The sequence below is a fragment of the Vigna angularis genome, chromosome 2, assembly GCF_016808095.1.
Source record: "Vigna angularis cultivar LongXiaoDou No.4 chromosome 2, ASM1680809v1, whole genome shotgun sequence".
In the NCBI taxonomy this organism is placed as follows: domain Eukaryota; kingdom Viridiplantae; phylum Streptophyta; class Magnoliopsida; order Fabales; family Fabaceae; genus Vigna; species Vigna angularis.
In genome coordinates, this window is record NC_068971.1 from 6,241,767 (window position 1) to 6,264,781 (window position 23,015).

Here is a 23,015-nt window from a genome sequence, read left to right on the forward strand (position 1 = left end):
ATCAGCTGTCTTACATGGCACTTCCCCATTAGACTGATGCACTCTCAACCCTCTCCAATTTACCTACCTTTTTCTCTCTCCAATTTTTCCCTCCACTTTTCACCTTATTAAAACTATTTTATTTATTATAGACACAACATATTATACAACTTTATTTCCAATAGTATATTCTTTTAAGAGTTTACGCTTATTTTTTAAAATTATTTTATACAATTTTATACATTATTTAAACACATAAAATTTTAATTGTTATTGTCTATTCATCCTATATTATTCATCTTTTTTTAAAAGAAATTATTTTGCATAAATTGAATGTTAATTAGACTTATGCAAGACTACTTCTGATAACAAATTTAAATTTATTGTGTGCAATAAATATATTAAAATCAAAAGAAAAAACTTTTATTTATATATTAATTTGTAAATATAGAGAAAAAATTGTTACAACCTAATTTACAAAACAAGTAATTGAGTTTATTTTGTTTATTTATTTTTAATAAACGTTACGCAGGTAATTCATTCATTTCATTATTAAGTGCTATTAAAGTTATATCTTATTATTCATTAATTAAAAATATATATGTTCATGGCATTTAATAAAAGGAAATGTCATCTTATTAAAATTATAAAAAAATCCTTTAAAGAATGTTAATTTCTTTTAAACTGTAATTTATGAAAGTAAAATGGTCTCTTTATAAGTTTTTTAAACTTCGTCAATACCTTCAATTCAATATAAGTTACAGTTTAAAAGAAATTAAGATCTTTAAATGGATTATTTTATAATTTTAATAAGATGATATTTTTTTTATTAAATGCCATGAGCGTATATGTTTTTAATTACTGAATAATGAGATATAACTTTAATAGCAATTAATAATGATATAAATGAACTACATGCGTTGCAATATTTTTTCAAAATAAATAAATAAAAGTCAACTCAATTACTTTTTTTGTCTCGTAGTATCTAGAATTTGATTTATTTAAAAAAAAATCAAATTAACTAATATTTACACTTTCAATATTAATTTATAAGTAATAATACAGTAACAAACTTTTACACGCCTTTTAAAAATAAATCAACAAAGGTAATTCAATTATTATTTTTGGTGTCGTAATATCTAGAACTCGAGTTATATAAAAGAATTTCAAATTAAATATTTACACTTCCAATAATAATATATAAATAGATAACACATTTTTACATTCATTTAACATAATACATAAATAAAATAATAAATTTTATATATTTTTTAGAAAAATAAAAAAATAAAAAATAATATAAAATTAATATAAAAATTTATGCGAGTGAAAATATTTTTTATTTATTTTCTTCTTAATTTATTATCAAATTAATTCCTTTATGTATGAATTAAAGTAATGTATTTATTTAGAAAGTATTTTAGTAAATTTATTTTAATATTGGAGTATGAAACAACTTTAAACTACAATTATGAAATAGGAAAACATTTTTTTTTTCTGATAGGTACATGTGATTTTATTAAGAAAGTTAAATTGATGACATGTATAATATTAGTGCGGTCAAAACATCATCCGTCTAACCCGATTTGTCCGAGTTGATTAATTAGTGAGTCAATCTAATTTGACTCATTTATTAGCAAGCAAAAAAAAATCAAATCTGACCCAGCTCAACATGAATTTGTGGGTTAAATGGGTTGACTCACTTGATTAAAAGTTTTTTTTATTAAAAAAATACATTTTTTTTGTAATTCAAATTTAAATAATTTCACTCTAGAATAATGTTAAACTTTAAAGATAATTTGAAATAAAAAAATTAACATACAACTCAAATGGATAAATTTATAATATTTTACTTTCTTGAAACATCTTTTTAGTTATTTTCATATATAATTCAATAAAATATGTTAACTAATAATATTAAAACATAAAATGATAAATAATTAACTTAAACTAAGTGGGTTTGTAAACCGGGTTGAAAATTGACCGACATAAAAAAAATACATTTTTTTCAAACTCAACCCGAATCGAATTCGTGGTGGACCGGATTGACCCGTGAATTTTAACTCATTTTAACAACACTAATGATATAGACGATAATATTGTTCTAGGTATTACTATGAACTTATATTTTATTTTGATAAAAAATTCTTATATTAATTATGTGTGAGTGTAAATACAAATAATATATATTTATTTTATGTAAAATATAAAATGTAAATATATATATATATATATATATATATATATATATATATATATATTGGCTTTTTTATTCCTCTCAATTTTATCTTCATTTTTATATGTATTTTTGTTTTAAATTACTAAAATATTTTTAATTTATTAAACCATCTACAAATTTATATTATTTTTTAAAATATTTAATTTATTTTCAATGCTAAAATTTGTTCATTTTACTATTTTACATAATTATTGGACCTTAACTCAATTATTATATTTATTCATTATAATTTATCTCTTGATATGTAATATTGAAAAAAAATGTATATCCTTCTTTATGTTAAATATTTAATTATTTTTATTTTTTGTAAAAAAATTAATAATTGAAATTATATTCAATATTGAATAAAATCATGTTTTCTTTATTGTGTTGTTTATTTGTTGTAAAAAATTCAATATTTGAAAAAGGTAAAAAAACAAGTACAGATGTAGTTATGATATACTAATTCTGTGATGAAGACGTGGATGACAGAAGATTTCATTAGTACATTGGAATTAAAATGAACTTTTGCTTTAAAAATGCGATGACATACTTAATCCTAATGCGGTTATCCATAGTAGAATATGTTAGTAGCCAAGTAATTCTTATATTAAAAGTACAGTTAAATTTATTATAATAAAAAGAAGTGATATTATATTAGATTGCTATAACTTTAAACCAATTTTACGCTCTGTATCTTTCAATTATACCATTGTTTTTTAAAAATTTATAATTCAATTGAAAATTCCTATATCATAAATTCCATATATTAATATGCTACGCATTTATTATATAATGTATATTTTTTTTATTAAGAATATACCAAAGTATGAATTATTTAATTAAATTTTATGTTTCATTATTGTTACAGTTATCTTTTTCTATATATAAACATTTGCTAAAGCTACATTAGAGTAATTTATGTACGTTCCTTTTTTTATACATAATTATAACGATAATATATTTTATGTTCATTGATCTATATACGATCTGTTTGCATTACTTGAAATAAATATGATATTTATAATGTAGATTTATCTTTTGAAAGTTTAAACTCTTTAATAAATCACAATAACTCATTTTTAATATATTATATGTCTATTTGAAGTTATGACATTAATAATGTTAAAATCATTTTAAAACCATGAAGTACAAATTTAAAATTGTAATTATTCAAATTTTCCTTTATATTTGTATTGGATATGTTTTTTTTATTGTTATTAATAGTTCCAAATACACAATCCAATTGTTAATCCTAATGCTGTAGTATTTACATTTTTTCTTATAGAATTTTAAAAATATTATCTGCATTTCTAACATCATTGGGGAATGATCAAATAGAAATTGAAGGTTCAAGTTATTTGTGAGAGGCTTCTGAGTCTGAAAATAATATTTTGTTTTCAATCATCTAAAATTATATTTTCCTTTATTTTGTTAATCCATGTCTCTTTCTTTTTATATCTTTTTCTTATCTTTATATATATATATATATATATATATATATATATATATATATATATATATATATATATATATATATTTATACATATATATAAATTTAATAGTTAAAATAGTTTATACTATTGTTTACAATGTTTAGCATACATTTAAAATATAAATCGTGTTTTAGAATTGATGGTTAATTTAAAATAGTAAAACTCAATTATTTTAAAAATAAATTTTAAAATAGAAATAGAAATTTTATAGACGAGTTTTATTATTTTAAAATCACATCATTTTTTAAACACGTTTTCTGTGGAGCTTTATCCCTTTCCTCTAGGTTTTCAAGTCGTATTTTTATATGTTTAAAATCACATCATTTTTCACTTTTCTCTAATCAATTTTTTCAATAAAGTAAGTTGATTTTCTGTCATTTTCTTAGTTTGTATGTTCTTTTTGTGCATCTGGACCATCTTAGTTTGCATGTAGTGTTTGAACTTTCTATAAGAGTACATAGAGCTTCATATGCGTTTGGAGGTGTTTTTAGGATTCTTGAGAAGTTTGGTTTGTTTCTTCAACTAAGGAAACTAACAAAATTATTTAAAATAAAAATATCTTGGAATTTGTTATTTGCATAATTGAGTTGTGTGATGAAATTTTATTTGCTGAATTATATTGTTTTGGATGTTTGTCTTGTTTTTTGTATTGGTTGAGTTTGTGTTGATTGAGGAAATTAGGATATGATCAATTGAGCCAACTGACATGTGTCCTAGCATTAAAAGTTGTTTTTGAACAAGGTACTAAAATCGGAATGCCAATTTGACCAATTGAAGAGGTTCCATTTTCCCCAAATCTAAAAAATTAATCTACTGATTTCTGATACTACATTAAGTGATGGTAGGCTGGTGCTTAGCGTCAGTTCATTGTGCAGGTCTGTGAGCATTTTAGCTATAAACCATTGAGAGTCAATTTAGTACTGGTGGGTGCCTAAAATTGTGAACCCTTTGACGTCGAGCGACACCCATGTATCGTTAAGCGCCATTTCTTTTACTACAGATTTGAAACATTTCAACTCCAGGGTGTTGAGCGCTAGAAAGCGTCATTGAACGCCAGAATTGTCGCGTTAAACACCATAACTTTGGTGTTTTATTTGAGTGATAATCTTGTTTTGAACATGTGTGATAAATGTGGTTGAAGGAATTTCAAGGAGAAATTTCTTGTGGTGATTTCACTAATGTATGTATTGATATATAGATTTTGTATTCGGAGTTATTTTTTTACTTTAATAATCATTCAATCTCAAGTAAAGAAGGGTGAGATATATGGTTATAGGGGTTGAAGATCTTAGTTTAAGGGTTTTACCTTGACTAAATATGTTAACAGACTAACCTTGTATGTGGTAGGGCAAAATCCATTGACAATGACACTGTAGAGCACTAGAGATCATCACAAGTGCATAACTTGCCAGAATCTAATATCAATACATGTATTTGGGTCATCGAGTCTAATATGAGTCCTTGTAGGTGTTATGGTTGTTGATATGAATGATTTATATGTGATAATAACTCTATACTTGTTTTATAATTACTTTTTTTGCACATTAGCTTATCATTTCTTTTATATTTGTTTTTGTTTGTGTGTTCTTTTTGTTTGCAATAATCACTTTAATAGTGTGAGACAAATAATAATGTAACAGTTGATCGACTGCAAGATAAGGGTGGTGCAGTAGTATAGTCTTAGAATTATATAGTTTGGTATAATGTTCTTTTTGAAAAAACTCAGTTTGTGTTAGTTTAGTTATATGACTATATGTATGCAATACATATGACTTAATATAGTAGTTATATGTTGGTCTTCTATGCTTAATGATTATCATGTATAATGTTTTGTTTAGTAATTTTACAATCTCAAATTATTGTTGTGTAAAACATACTTGATTATGTTTAAAAATATTTGATATAAATTTCAATTATCATGTAATTTTTTTGGGAAAATTATTTGTTTAATAAATTTAATTACGTAAATTATTCTTACAAAATTGGTATTAAAATCTTATTTTTTGGGTTAAAACCCTCGTATCGTCTTCATATTTGTACTAGAATCTCAATTTAGTCTCAAGTTTTAAGTAGTCCTAATTGACTCCTCATTTTTTAAAATGTGATGCAATTTGGTCATTTTCATTAGTACAATAATGACAACATTAACTTAGTGTGTCATGTGTCAGTCCCGAATTTTTTATTTAAAAAAGTAATATAACTTTGCCATGTGTCAAATGAAGATTTGTCACATGACAAAGAGTGTGACGTGACAATGATAGTGTCAAGATGTCATGTGAAAAATCTTAATTTAGTCATTTTATTTATATTTTGTCTTAATTAATAAAAATAAAAATTTTAATGAAAATAAAATATCATTATACATTTATATAAAAGTTAAATTTCATCTTAATTTGAAAAAGAAAGAAATTGCTCCAATTTAAAAAGAAATAAAAATTGAATTGATACAAAATGCAAATAAAAAGATTAAATTGAGATTTTTCACATAACACTTTCTCCAATAGTGACACGTGACATTGTCTCTGTCACATCACGTTATCTTTGTGACGTGGTAGGATCCTCATTTGATATGTGACAAAATTTTTTTTTTAAAATAATAAAATAAATTAATATTTCAAAAAAAAACAAAAAACCAAGAATTCACATGTAATACTATGTTAATGTCATTAGTATTGTACTAACAGAAATGATCAAATTGCATCACATCTTCAAAAATGAATATTTAATTGAGACTACTTAAAACTCAATGAGTCAATTGAGATTTTACTATTAGAAAGTTTTTATATATTTTTTTTGGTTTTTCTATCAATCTTATCAATCGGTACAAAGTTATTGATGTTGTTGATCTTCTCATAATACATCTAACACAAAGTTAGTTATAAATATAAGTTAGTAGTAAATGTAAATTAAAAGATCTAAACTATTTTATCTGGACCGTATGTCTACTTATAGTATTGGGAATTTTGACTTTTGATAATCTGATCATTTGATAATCTTCATTACAGGAGTAAATCGAAATTATTTTCTTAATCCTAATATTTAATTGACTCGTCGGTACTGGTTCTCAGTTCTTAACAACATATTTGATAAAGTTAATGTACATCTATGCGTGACTGTGATAAGGTATTTGGGATCTATATGTTGTTAAAATATTTGGTTCACATAAAAAATTTACACTATTATTTTAAGAATAAATTTATACTATCGTATATGTGATAATTTTATTGATACGTAATGACAAAGGCACTTTAAAAGTTATAAAAACTATCTTTAAACTTATTGAATGTAATAACTTTGATAACACATATCAGTTTTGTCCACATCACATAAACGATGGAACAAGAAATCATGTATTTTAATCATAATTAATTGATAAGCTCAAAAAAGGTGGACACTTATAAAGTGGAAACAACTATGTTTAACATACACGGGGAAGCTGAGAATCCCCAATATATACTTTTTTTTATTGTCATTTTTATTTTGTTCTTTTTTATTAAATGAGTTGAAGTGGGAAATTGAAAAAAGAAAAGAGAAAAAGATAACAAATGAGTAAAAGTTATTGTTGAATATTATATTAGAAGAAATTAAAAAAATATTTTTAATATAATAATATTATTAACTTCTTATTATATATTATTATTATTATTTCATAATATTTGTGGGATCTTTTTACTTCTTTTTCTTCATTTTTAATAGAAAAAAAGTCTATCTCTCTTTCTATCTTATCTTCTACACTTTAAATTGAAGCAACCACCGTATACTATCATTTTCATGCTAAGAGTACATGTGCAAAACTTTTGGTCAAAGGACAAATCATGGTCACAATGTTTATATTTAATTGCGAATTAAGTCCATGTGCATCATAATCCAATTTGACAATAATATGTCCACACAACAAAGAAGCTATGGCTTTTGAAATTGGTTACAAGACATGCATTTTAAGAAATAGGATTAGCATACCAAACTGTACAATAATTTATAAAATCACCATGATCAAGTTGATAACTTCGATGATAATTGAGTCATTTTGATAATAAACAATTAGCTTACAACAATCATATTTATTAAGTCATTTCTTCACCTTCCAATCACATAATCAAATGAAGATATGTTATGTGACAAAGAGACATTGTGACGTGACAAAAACACGGTCATGTATCAAACTATCATGTAAAAAATCTCAATTTAATTCTTTTATTTATATTTTGACACAATTAATAAAAATATCATTTTTAATGAAAATAAAATATCATTATATATCTATATAAAAATTAAATTTTCTCTTAATTTGGAGAGGGATGAAATTGTTCCAATTTTAAAGAAAAATAAGAACTGAATTGAGACAAAATGTAAATAAAATGACTAAATTGAAATTTTTCACATGATAATTTCTCCAACAGTGACACTTGACACTATCATCGTCACGCTATTACTATCATTGTCACGCTATTTCTATCATGTTGTAAGATCCTCATTTAACATGTGATATAGTTTTATTACTTTTGAAAAAAAAATTAAGAATTAAAAAAAAACAAGGACTGACATGACACTAAACTAACATTGTGTACTAACAAAAATAACAAAATTGTATCACATTTTCAAAATTGAAAACTTAACTGAGACTACTTAAAATTTGACGACCGAATTGAGATCTAATACAAATATGAGTACTATTCAAAAAATTTAATTATTTTTTGGTTTTTCAGTCTTGTCAATCTTCTCAGTCTATACAAAGTTTTTGATATTGTTGATCTTCTCATAATATATCTAGCACTTAGTTATTAGTATAAGTAAAGATTGTAATAATGCAAATTAAAATATCTAAACTATTTTATCTGGACCGTAATCTTCATTTTAGGAGTAAATCGAAATTATTTTCTTAATCCTAATATTGGTTGACTTGTCGATTCTAATTCTCGGTTTTTAACAACATACTTAGTAAAGCTAATACACATTTATTCATGACTGTGATCAGATATTCGATATATGTGTTGTTAAAGTGTTTGGTGTTAACATATTCTCATATAAAATTTACACTATTATTTTAAGGAAAAATTTATACTATTATTTTATGTATGATAATTTTGTTGATGTAATGACAAAAACACTTTAAAAGTTATAAAAACTATCTTTAAACTTATTGAATGTAATAACTTTGATAACACATATCAGGTTTGCCACATCACATAAACTATGGAACAAGAAATCATGTATTTGAATCATAATTAATTGATAAGCTCCAAAAAGGTGGGGCACTTATAAAATGGAAACAACTATGTTCAACATACACGGAGAAGCTGAGAATCCACAATATATATTTTTTTCTAATTTGTTTTTTATTAAATGAGTTGAAGTGGGAAATTGAAAAAAGAAAAGAGAAAAAGATAACAAATGAGTAAAAATTATTGTTGATTATATTATAAGAAATTAAAAAAAATATGTTTTTAATATAATAATATTATTAACTTCTTATTATATATTATCATTATTATTTCATGATATTTGAAAATTAAAAAATTAACATGTGGGATCTTTTTACTTCTTTTTCTTCATTTCTAATAGAAAAAAAGTCTCTCTCTCTCTCTCTCTCTCTCTCTCTCTATATATATATATATATATATATATATAATCTTATCTTCTACACTTTAAATTGAAGCAACCACCATATACTATCATTTTCATGCCAAGAGTCCATGTGCAAAACTTTTGGTCAAAGGACAAATTACGGTCACAATGTTTATATTTAATTGCGAATTAAGCCCATGTGCATCATAATCCAATTTGACAATAATATGTCCACACAACAAAGAAGCTATGGCTTTTAAATTCAATTACAAGACATGCATTATTAAGAAATAGTATTAGCATACCAAACTACACAATAATTTATAGAACCACCATGATCAAGTTGATAACTTGGATAATCGAGTAACTCTTCCTTTAGGGAATAAACAATTAGCTTACAACAATCACATGAAACCATTTCTTCATCTTCCAATCCTCATCATCTTACAATTGCATAGAATACTTACAGAGGGTGTCAAGCATAATATTTTTACATGGAAAGAGAATACTTATATTCTTAGCTCAATCGAACATTGTCAATGGCAGCAATCAAATCATCGTATTTAGCTCCAGTAACTTCTTTTACAACCTTGTTGTCCTTCAGAATTTTAAAAGTGGGAACCACTTTAATCCCCAGCTCTTTTGCCAATGGCTGTCAAGAACCATCAAACAAATCATACCACGTTTGGTTAACCCTATGATTTAGAAAACATGTTCACATATAAATTGAGGATAAACATGAACTTTGATCTCATCCCTACGTGTCACGGTTCTTAAATGGATTCCTATAAGTAAATATTTTTGAATTGGTGAATATAGTGGTTGACCAATAGTTAACATTTTTACACATTCTTAGTTTAGTCCTATACATGTAATGCATTCTTAATTTGGTTATATATTGTTTAATCCCTATAAATAAGGATTTAAGTAAGAATGCACTATAAATATAACGGTCAAATTAAAGATAGTAGGGACCAAAGGACTAAACTATATGTTCAACCATAAATTGAAAAACTATATACTATCTTGCACACTTCATCCATACCCTGTTGTCTTGGTTGCAATCAAGCTTTAGAAAGACAACATCCTCATACTTCTTAGATAATTCTTGAAACTTTGGAGCCATCACTTTGCAAGGGCCACACCTGAAAAAATTCATAAATTTATATCAAAGGTTATCCAAATTTTCAGTTGGCAACAAGCAAGGGTAACAATGTCATAAAAGGATCAACCATATCCAGACTTTCAAGATGAGTTGTTATTGACAAAGCCGAATACTTCCCACCTTCAACATGGTAAAAATGAAATAAAGACTCTCAAAACAAACATTTCTGCAGTACCGTACCAGAGAATAACAATAACAAATTAACCAGATTTTTGAAGTTAACTTTTAGAATTAGCTCTGCTTTTAGTTACGTTGTAACCCAACCAGTTTATCATTACCAAAGAAACTTGTTCTGAAGCTGATCACTGTTTAGGTCAAACAACATCACTATGAAACTTCATGTACAATTCATTCTTGTACACATGGTGGAGATAAAAAAAAATTACACCCATTATACAACTAAATCAGGCAAAGCGACTTGACAGTGATTTAATACAAGCGACCAGATTTGGAACCCTTTGTTTCATATACCAAAAGCTGATACAGCTTCACACTGCAACACATGTATAGGCCTTTGCAAAGCACATAGATCCTAAAAGGTTTGACACATAATTGTTGGTCAAAAGCCAACTTAGAAGCTTCCCACCAATGTCAGAGCGGAAAGCATCGACATTAAATATTGTGATAAGTTGGCAAAAGCAAAAAGTTATAACTATTGATAGTTAAATCAACTAATAAATAGTGTGATAAGTTGCATACACATTTATAATAAATATTCAGTTCTTTAAACTTATTTATCTTCATTTTCTTGGTCATAGCATCTAACTTTTCCATCTAAAATGAAGCCTCACCTTATGAAACAAATCCAATTTCTCTCACATCAAACCCAATCATATGATGAACTTTTTGTTTACGGGGTGTTACCTTGGTTGAGGTTCATCTTGAACCATCCCCACTAAGGTAAATACAATACTGTGCAAATTGCTCAAAGATAAATTATGAGGGAATCTAAGCCTGATCTGCAATTGATTATGGACAATGCTGGTCAAAAAACGCCAGCTTATGCACAATTCTGAAGGCAGGAAAATAATTAAAAGCCAGCAGAGAGAATGAGCTTATAGACCAATAATTTTAACAAGAATTATATAAAACACTAATCAAGTCACACAAAACATATGCAAACTGTGATATTAACTAAACTTTTATTTGTCTTACGACTTCCGAGCTGTACAATTCAGCACCTGTTATGAGTGAAACTATGTTAAAAACTAAGATTGCTCGAATCACACATGATAGGATTTTTCATTCTCGGTAGAGCGGGAAATTCACTTTAAAGCAAAAGAGGGGATGAGGCAAGGGCAAATGAATGCCATTCCAATTTCCAAATTATATCTCACATTTTGGTTTGTACCAAGCCAGTGTATACAACAAAGTGATTTTCATTCCTCTTTTCACCTTTTCATCCAAATCACTAATTGTTAGGTGATACCAACGATGATCTCGGATCTTGACAAAATACTAATAAAGCTAACCATAACAGTGTTTACCAAGGAATCCCCCAGCTAAGAGAGCCAGCACATGCAGCTTCACAAGAAAAGTAAAGTATGATTCTTTCTTCAATTCCAATCCAATCCACTATACAATATAACAATATTCTTAAAAAGACAAGCACGTGGTTATAAGGTATAACAGTATATATCACATGATACAGCTATACATAATTAACAAAGGAAAATTAACATACCATTGGGTGTACATGTCTAGGACAACGGTTTTATCCCCGGCAGCCTTAACAATCGGCCAGAAGGTGTCCTTGTTTACCTCGGTGACTTGTCCTACTGTGACTGTGGGCCCTGCAGTTTCCAAACTAGATCTTACACTAAAACTTCTTCTCAAACTCAAACTTGTGGTTCTAGTACTCAAGTTGAGATTCACACTAGGAATGTTTAGGTTACCAAAACAAGACCCAAGTGAAGGTCTCAAAGAAGAACCACTATCTAAGGAAGGAGATGCAACCCATTTAGGGTTTGGAGAAACACAAACATTCAGAGCCATTGGTGGTTGCTGGGAGTTCCAATGGCAAAGGGGAAAGAACTCATCTCACATATAGCAAATGCATGTGGAGGGGAGGAGGTGCAACAGGAAAAGACATGATTGCCCTTGTGATTTGTGTATGATATTGTTGCTATCTCAGGATGAGGGTGGTTTTGGTAAATTGAAATTAGCAGACACAGTGATGGTGGAACAAACAAGCACGTCTAGTTTTTTTGTTATTACCAAAGTACCCTTGTCTGATTTTTTGGATTCGAGAAAAAACAAAAACGTCTTTGATTCTGCATTTTGGAGCTCTTCTTCTCCACATAAATGATCATAAAATCTTTGATCTCCACATAAAAATAAAGGCGTTATGTTGAAATTTCTGATGCAATTGAAACTGTGATGAAGACATGGGAAAAAGAAAGAGGAACAAATTAGACCTTTGCATGGAGATTTGACGAACACTGAAAAGAGGAGGAATCGATGGCATTGAGAGAAGAAGCTGCTGAACAATGAACAAACTTGTGAGATCATTCATCCCTGGTAAAGCGTTAGCATTTGGAAGCAATCCCTAGTTACACTGTTGAGGATTAAGCCTGTAAAAAAAGTTTTTTTTTAATATTTATTAGTTGAATTTTTATTTTTAATTATTTATTTTTAATATAATTATTATTTATTATATTATCTTAATTATTTTTTATTTTAATAAAAATACTTTTTATAATTAGCATAAAATAATATTTTTATTATTATTGAAATATATCTTGTATAATAAAAATTGTCATATATATCATATATATATCAATGAAAATTGAATTGAATTGAAAATATTTGAATAACGTAAACTCCTTTTTGTTTTTATTTGTATTTATATGTATAGCTTCACTTTATTTTCTTACAATTGTTTTACATAAATTAAATGTTAGTTAAACTTTGCAAGAATAATTGTGACTGTGCTCTCAGTTTTCTTATCTAGCTAACGTTAAAAGGTTTAAATTTAAATCTGCAGTTTTTTATTAAGAGATAATTGTAAGATTCATGAAAAAAAATATATATATATATATATATATAGTAGTAAATTTTAGTATTTTATTAGTAATAATAATTTTAATGGATAGAAAATTGTAAATTTTGGATATAAAATTATAGTAATTTTTGAAGGAGAGGTTCAAATTTTTAGTAACTTATTTAGTAAATTTTTTTAGATTGAATAGTAAAAAGTAAATAGTAAATAGTAAAAAGTAAATAGTAAAAAATAAATTTTCAGCATTAAGATTCCTTAGCATGGAAGAAAGTAGTAGGTAGAAATTAGGATCAGATTTGGTGAGAAAATGATTGAAATATTATTTTTAAATAATATTAAAATAATAAATAATATTAAAATATTAATGAATACTAAATTTTTTTTTACTATAAATAGCCATGGGAGGGAAGGGTATTTTGCACCAAGAAAAGAGGAATCAAGTGAGAGCTTGAGAAATAGAGAAGAAAGAGTTAGGGAGAAATTTTTAGTTGCAAGAAGAGTAGAGGTTCTGAAGGGTTTCGGGGAAACAAATTCGGAGCAGGAGATTAAGTCTGGAATAGAGGTAAGGGAAGCTAATCCTTCTTGTATATGATTTTTATCCATGTTATGATAATGAATATATGAGTTATGAGTATGTTAAAATTTTGGTAATGATAGTTATTTATTCACTTATATAAATTTAGTTTTCATGATTATAATTTTCTTATTTTTGAGTTAGTATGGTAAAACTTTTCTTTTAATTATTTTGACCGTTGGATTTAACTAAAATTTTAATATATGAATCCTAAGACCTATTTCTTCACTTTGACCGTTTGGATTTATAATTAGAAGTCTGTACTTAGAGAAATAAATTCTGCATGTTTTGAGTAAATTAATTACCCCTGTAGATCTGTTACTGAGGCATCTCGGTAAAATATATATTATGACTTATTTGACAGTTAGATCAACTTGAAAATTTTATATATGATTCCTAAGATATATTAATACACTTTGACCGATCGGATTTTAAATTGAAAGTCTATGTTTGGAGAAAACAATTTTTAAGTTTTGAAAAATCTGATGAACACTATATTTCTGTTCTTAAGTTATCATGATAAAAATTTCATATATAATTCATTTACCGTTAGATTGAGCCCAAAATTTAGAATGTAATTCATAAGACATATTAAGTCATGTTGACCGTTCAGATTTGTAATTAAATGTCTGTGCTTAGGGAGATTAGTTCCGCATTTTTAGTATAACCGAAAACCACTTAAAATTCTGCACCTGAGTTACCTCGGTAAAACCTCAATATCTATCTAGTTAACCGTTGGATCAACCTGAAATTTTAATATGTAGTTCATAACAAATAGTGAATTATTGTGACCATTCGGATTTGAAATCGGAGTTACAGATTTATAGATATTAATTTCGTATCTTCTTAGAGATCTCAATATTGCTTAAATTTCTATTTTTTTGATATCTATATTAACTTTCGGTGTTAATATTATATGCTATTGTTTTAAATCTGTAAATAAGAAATTTGTTAAAAACTAGTTGAGGAACGCTTTGGCTAAGGAAAGATTTGGTACTTAAGTTGTCCATTGTGACGCACCTCTCTTTCCTGGAAGTCTACTCGACAAGTTTTTAACTTAAATCCTATTGAACAGATTATGTACTGTTAAATTATTGTGTAATATATCTTGTTGGAATATATTCAGTTTGTATAATTTCTGAAATAATTGGATTTTATTAGATTTGAATTTATGCATCTGAACATGATTGAGAATTATAATGATGTGATTTATGTGGAGGATATGTGAATGTATGTGATATAGTCAATTTGTATGACTTTTGGGATGGATGGACGTGATGCATATTGGTGTATGCATGATGCATATTGGTGTATGCATTCTGATTTGGTGTTTGATGCATATTGGTGTATGCATGATGCATATTGGTGTATGCATGATGCATATTGGTGTATGCATTCTGATTTGGTGTTTGATATATATTGATGCATGCAATGTGGTTTAGTGTGTAACTCATATTTGTTGATGTAATTTGATCTGGTATAGTGAGCATAGTATGGTTTGATATCGAGGTATGTTTATTGTATTGAATTGTTAGCTCACCCTTACAATGTGGTTTAGTGTGTAACTCACATTTGTTTATACTTACTTTTACTTTAAGTAATTGGGCTCTCGAAAAATATCTGTTTATTTTTACTATTCGACTACACCTTTTTTTTGTAGCTTCTGTTTTCTATTTGTAGCTCCCAAAATGATAGCTTTTACATTAGTTCAGTGTTACTCTCTCCACCACCCCCGTCTTCTTTCTCTACCTCCCTAATTTTTTCTAAATTTCAATCTTATCCTTTTTACTTTTACTTATTTTACTTTTTATTTTTTAAAACCCTAATCCTCTTTCACTCTTTCTCTGAGGAGTGTTACTCTCTCCACCACCACCAATTGCTCCCTGCACCACCTCATACCTAATTTGTTCTTCCAATAAACAAATGTCGGCATCCGTTTCACCTTCAACGAATGTCAACATCCATTTCATCTTTGATATCCATCAATAAATGTGACCACTAAAAACTTAAAGAAAAAATAAAAAACTTAACGAATGTGCCACATCCGTTTAACTAATTATAAAAAATATTATAATAATTAATTAAATAATAATATATAAATTAAATTAATAATTATTATTTTATTAAATAAAATAAAGTTAATTTATATATAATTATGTAATAAATTTAAAATAAAATTAAATAATATTTATATATTAATTTAAAATATAATAAATTAATAAACAAAAACAAAAACCTTATAGACGTGGACGTGGCGTATCCGTTTAATTAATAATATAAAAAATATTATAATAATTAATTAAATAATAATACATAAATTAAATTAATTATTATTATTTTATTAAATAAAATAAAATTAATTTATATATAATTATGTAATAAATTTAAAAAAAAATAAATAATATTTATATATTAATTTAAAATATAATAAATAAATAAACTTAAAAAGAAAAACAAATCTACGGATGTAACACATCCATCCGTTTAATTAATAATATGAAAATATTATAATAATTAATTAAATAATAATATATAAATTAAATTAATAATAATTATTTTATTAAATAAAATAAAATTAATTTATATATAATTATGTAATAAACTTAAAATAAAATCAAATAATATTTATATTTTAATTTAAAATATAATAAATAAATAAACTTTAAAAAAAAACCTACAGATGTGACACATCCATTTAATTAATAATATGAAAATATTATAATAATTAATTAAATAATAATATATAAATTAAATTAATAATTATTATTTTATTAAATAAAATAAAATTAATTTATATATAATTATGTAATAAATTTAAAATAAAATAAAATAATATTTATATATTAATTTAAAATATAATAAATTAATAAACTTTAAAAAAAACATACGGATGTCGTCACATCCTTTAACGAATGTGGCACATCCTTTAACGGATGTGGCATATCCTTTTAACTAATTATATAAAAATATATTAAATTAATAAACAAAAAACTAAAAAAAAAAACTTGAATGGATGTAGCCACATCTGTTAACGGATGTGACATATCCGTTGAAGTATTTTTTCTTCAAAGGATATCGACATAGAAAAAATGTGGGGGTAGGATATTTTAAAATATAAAGGATAGTTTTGAAATTTTTAAAAAATGTTGTGGTGCAGGAAGCAATGTGGGGTGGTGTAGGGAGTAACCCTCTTCTCTCAGAGGTAAGCCCCCCACCTCCCATCTCTTTCTTTTCAATTTCAACATCGGTTAACACCTAATCTACTTAATCCCTACAATCTTCTTTGCTAATAGTGTTACGAGTCCCCTTCATCTTCTCTATGTCACCACCATGTATCACACCCTGTGACTTTGAATATCAGAACTAGTTTATTGAATCTACACCACATTGAGAAATCCTCACATCCACATATGTTGGTGAACTACAACATGAAATTTGTTGTCCAAACTGTCAACTTCTTTCCATTATTTTTTAAAAAATATGACAAAAGTGATCAAACCATATATAATATAACGTAACTAAGCTTTTGAGAATAAAGAATGAAGAAAAGGCAAAAAATGGAAAATGGTGTTAACAAATGTAGAAATTGAAAAGAAAGAGAAAAAGTGAAAGTTGGTGGAGGTGGGGGGTGCCTCGGAGAGAAAGAGTGAAAGTGAAAGATGATTAGGGTTTTAAAAAATAAAAAGTAAAATAAGTAAAAGTAAAAAAGGTAAAATTGGAATTTAGAAAAAATTGGGGAGGTGGAGGGAGAAGATAGGATGGTGGAGGAATAACACTCATTACTTTTGTCATTCAGGCCCAATTCAAAGTTCTCACCCCTTTAAGTTTTTCACTTTCTGCACCCCGAAAATTTCTCCGTGGACCGCCTCATATTTTCAAAATGACCATATATATTTTCGGTGAAAGGGACTTCTGGAATAAATATTTTGGAAATACAACTTTTAAAATTTTCATAATGATATTTGTTAAGCAAAATTTTTTAAAGCATGAAATGCATGAAAAAAGTTTTTGGGAATTCCTTAAAAAACATTCTAAAATGTATATTATATCTTACATAAGGATTCTTCTAAAATAATATTTATGCATGACAAAAAGAGTTTTTTCGAAATATATATATATATATATATATATATATATATATATATATATATATATATATATATTTCAAAAAGAGTTTTTTGAAACATTTTTTTTATTTCATTCTATTCCTTTACCACGTTATTCTATTCTCTTTATTATGTAATCGTGATGAGAAAAATGATAATGATAATAATGAGAATAATAATGATAATAATTCAAGTGTATGTCCATCTGATTGAACTTCAAATTTGAGTTTTCAAGTCAACCTCAAGCCAATCCCTATTAGATCGAGCTCTCAAGTCGACCTCTATAAGTCGAGGTCCTCTAAGGCCAAGCTCTATCCCAGGCCAAGCTATTTCACCTAAGCCTCCAGGGCGAGCTCCTTCACCTGAGCTTTCCTAAGTCGAGCTTTAAGATTGGTCACAGCATGGCCCGAACAACATGGTCGAGCAAGATTACAACATGTCATAATATAATAGCCAACCAGTCTTAGTGTCAAAATCAAACATGGTCGACCAATCATAACATGGCCATATTAACAACGGTAATGACAAATTAACATCTTAATGCAAAATAAAATATGACAAAAGGTAAAGACTCACCACAACTACTATATATAAATGTCTTAGGTATGACTTTAAGATAACATGCAAATAATATGCATCATTTGCTAATCAAATGTTCATCTATTGACTTTAGCATCAGAGTACATGTTTGATTTAGAAATTTAATGAAGTTTAAAGTATGTTAAAATTCTTGAAAAGGTGTTTAACAAAGTAGTTCTACTACTTTTCATTACATTTTCACTACAAAGCTACAACTACCAAATGACACTTAAGTGATGATTCTTTTATCTTTAGTTGGGGCCATGAAGATTACAAATGTGTTTCTGACCCTCTTAATTTTTAACGTTGCATTTGTTATTCTCTTTGAGTTCAAGTTTCTTGGTACACCACCACATTCCCTTCTTGTCACTAACCATGTGGTGAAAGGTTTTTTTTTTGCGGTTGACATTGTTTTCACCTTTGATGCTTAAGTGGATAAGAAAACATATGATGAAGGACAATTCATATTTTTTTTGCCCTATTCGAAGATGATTTGTTGTTAATGTCATTTGCACCACATTCCCCTTTTGTCATGGATAATATGGTGAACGAGTTTTTTGTTGTTGACAATGTTTTCACCTTTGTTTCTTAATTCAACAAGGAGACATATATGTTAAAGGACAATCCATATTTCATTGCCTTGAAATATGTTTGAAAATGTTTTATTATTGGTGTTGTTTGCAGGAATTTAGAAAGTGTAGATGATAAACAACTTTAGAGTGAAGGACACCAAATTGGGTTCACGACCTTTGGTCTAGTTTCTTATCATCATAATTCTTCATCACCTAAGGTTTTTTTAGACACATGTGAGGCCCTCAGAAAGAAAAAATAAACTAACATGGGAGAGTGGATGAACAAAACATATAATACCCAAATTCTAGACAGAACATCCCCAAATGAAATAAAAGAAAAAAAAAGAAAGAAGGGGGATGAGGCTGAAGACACTGTCATCGTTGACTTCTCTAAATCGAACAATACAAATTGGAATTCAATGCATACTCCGTAATATTTTTTTTGTTCTTAAGATCGTACGTTGGATGTGACCATAGTCTCGCTTTACAATCCTTATTACAAGTATGTGAAAGAATATATATATATATATATATATATAAATATATATATATATATATAAATATATATATATATATATATATAAATATGTTGGGTACAAACAAAGTCCCACATCGGATAAAATATAAAATACACATGAGTTTATATACACATAAGATACATCCCTTAGTAAGGATTGTTTTGGAGTGGTACGAAAAGTAAATCCGTGAGGGCTTAGTCTAAAGCGGACAATATCTTACTAATGGGGAGATCTATGGACATTTTAGCAATGTATACCGAATTTTAGTAGACAAAAATACCCTTATATATCATGGATTCTAAGTTTTAAGGTTAAGGGTATTTTAATAATTTCATTCTCAAAACTAAAAAAAAAACAAGAAACCCCCAAACCCTTCATCTCTAAAAAAAACTCTCTAGGTCAATTACCAATTCTTTCATATGTCATTATGCTTGTGAAAATTATATAAGATAACAATTATAAAATGAAAACTCATTATAAAATCATTTATTTAAGAAATTGTTTAACCGCAAGTGTTTCTGATTTTTTCCATGCCAAATACCAATTTCTTTAGATGTTATTATGCTTGTGAAAGTTACATAAAATTAGATAAGACAAAAATTATAAAATGAAAACTCATTATAAAATCATTTTTGTAAGAAATTGTTTAATAGTGAGTGTTTCTAATTTTTTTCCAGACCAATTACCAATTCCTTCATATGTCATTATGCTTGTGAAAATTAGATAAAATTAGATAAGACAAAAATTATAAAATGAAAACTCATTATAAAATCATTTTTTGTAATAAATTGTTTAACAACGAGTCTTTCTGATTTTTTTTCAGTTGGAGCTACGACAGAGAAAATGTGGGAATGAGAGAGATGAAAAAGAAAGGGTTGAGAGGAATGAGAGAGGTGAGTAAGGGATGAGTAAAGGGTGAGTAAGGGTTTCGGTCTTTTTTTTTTTTTTTAGTTTTGAGAATGAAAATTATTAAAATACCCTTAACCTTAAAACTTAGAATCCATGATATATAAGGATATTTTTGCTACTAAAACCTGGTACACATTGCTAAAATGTACCAACTGAATACGCACATTAGCAAACCCATATATATATATATATATATATATATATATATATATATATATATATATATATATATATATATGTATGTATGTATGAAAAGTAGTGGAACTAGTTTGCTAAATACTTTTTCAAGAGTTTGAACATCCTTTAAACTTCATTCAATTTCAAAATCAGAGATATGTATATTTTTTTGATTTTGAAATTTAATTTGTTTACATTTTGAAAGAAAAAAAAAGGAATGGTTAAAATACTAATTTAGTTTCTATTTTTGTTCAGGTTTGTTAATTTAGTCATAGTATTTTTTAGTAGGATCTTAATTTTCATTAATTTTGTTCAATTTAGTTATTTCCTAACACTATTTAAATAATTAATAGACAGTGAACAATGTATGTCAAGTGTTAGATGGTGTTTTTCTTATTTATTTTTCATTATTTTTTAATTAAAAAATGTTCATGTGTCAAGCTATCGTGTCACGTGTTAGTGTCAGTGCCATGTATACATGTTAGTGTCACGTGTCAATGTTTTTATATTAAATTTGGTCCCTATATTTATTATTTCTATTCAATTAGTTCCAATATTTTTTAAAATGGACCAATTTTATTTCTTTCTAAATTAAGACCAAATTAAGGTTTTGGATTGGAGTAATATTTTAATTTCTCACATCTCATTAGTGTCAAATTTCTTCTGTCTTTCTTAAAAAAAATTAATGCAAAATATATTATACCAAAATTATTCACATTTTTATTAAATATTTCTAATTTAAAGATGTAATTGGTTTAAAATCAGAATAAAATTTTTAGAGGTGTGACACTATTCATAAAAAAGAATTAATAGGTTAAAAATCACATAAATTATTTAGTACTTTATGTGATTTTTGGGTAAAAATCAACTAAACTAATTAATAGTTTTTGTGATTTGTAAGTTAAAAATCAATCAAATAATTTATCCTAAAAATACGTATAAAATTTAAATGCAAATTAAATGTGGTTTAACTTTAAAAATGAACAAAATTGTTCATTAAAAAAATTTAAGTTTAAATTAAACAAAAATAATAAATATATAAATCAAATTAAATATAAAATATTGATATGTGATTGAAATTTACAAAAATCGTAGTGACAAATGCTACTCCTACATGTGACACAATAGTGTTTAACACCTAAATATTTTTTTTAAATTAAAAAAATTACAAAGTAACAAATACTTATTGTCCATCAGTTATTTAAACACCATTAAAAACACTTAATTGAATAAAATTAATAAAAATTAAAAATTTCAATAAATTCCAAACAAAATTATTTTAAGCAAAAGAAATTTAAGAAGGAAGTTAGAGACTTATTTTTATTACAGTAACATAGGTTTCTACACTTATTAGTTAAATGATGTTAGAAAAACATTAAATCGAACAAAATTGAACAAAATTTATAAAATTGGAGATATTAAAAACAATATTATGACTAAATTTGAAAAGAAAATAGAAACTAAAATATTGTTTTAACTGAGGAGTTTAGGAAGTAAGTTAGAGACCTTTCTAGTATTAAAATAACAGAGGTTTCCTAATTAATACTATTATTAAATAAGAATTTTATTAGAAAGTGTAAGCTATGAATGACTTACATTTAGTTTAATCTAATTTTGAGCTCAACTCTTAAATATATAATTAATCAACATGCCATCATCAGTGATCTGGTTCTCATCTGTTGGAAATACAGAAAATTAAATAATATCTCTCTGTTGAAAAAAAAAATCAAAACTGGAAATTTTATATTGAGATGCAAACAAGTACATTGTTTGATGATTAAAAAAAACATATATTTTAATAAAAGAATATCTCAGTATATCACTATTAAAGAAAGCTATTTGAATTAGGTAATTTTGCAATAAATTTAATAATTATATATGACGTTGATAGGATATTGCCTAAATAGCATTTCCACCACAAAACTAGTAACAGGAGACTGCGTTACGTTAAGCTACGCCTTTTGTTTGTAAGCCTTTTGTTTGTAAGTAAACTGCGTTATTACGATGTTAATGTTTTGACTAATTGAAAATATCGATTAAACAAAAAAATTGTATGAATTAATCCACAAACATGACGTGATCATCGAAGTTGGTTCATATAAATATGATTTTAACAATTGGAAAATAAATATTGCAGATTAAGGAAAGTAGAATAT

General features: G+C 26.2%; 1 protein-coding gene across 1 annotated transcript; it reads right to left on the bottom strand.

The window, feature by feature from the left end:
• Positions 1 to 9,578: 9,578 nt before the first annotated feature.
• On the bottom strand, positions 9,579 to 12,451 carry LOC108326886 (thioredoxin F-type, chloroplastic). The gene is made up of 3 exons (XM_017560480.2): positions 12,108 to 12,451; positions 10,304 to 10,403; positions 9,579 to 9,910 (listed from the first exon to the last, which is right to left on the bottom strand). The coding sequence occupies exons 1-3, from the start codon at positions 12,416 to 12,418 to the stop codon at positions 9,776 to 9,778; spliced, it is 546 nt and encodes a 181-aa protein (XP_017415969.1). The 5' UTR covers positions 12,419 to 12,451; the 3' UTR covers positions 9,579 to 9,775.
• Between the last annotated feature and the right edge of the window lie 10,564 nt (positions 12,452 to 23,015).

Coding starts and splice junctions, on each gene's coding strand:
- LOC108326886 (XM_017560480.2), bottom strand. CDS start 12,418: ATGGCTCTGAATGTTTGTGTTTCTCCAAACCCTAAATGGGTTGCATCT. Junction 10,404..12,107: donor CTAGACATGTACACCCAATG/GTATGTTAATTT, acceptor GAATTTTTTCAG/GTGTGGCCCTTGCAAAGTGA. Junction 9,911..10,303: donor ATTGCAACCAAGACAACAGG/GTATGGATGAAG, acceptor GGTTCTTGACAG/CCATTGGCAAAAGAGCTGGG.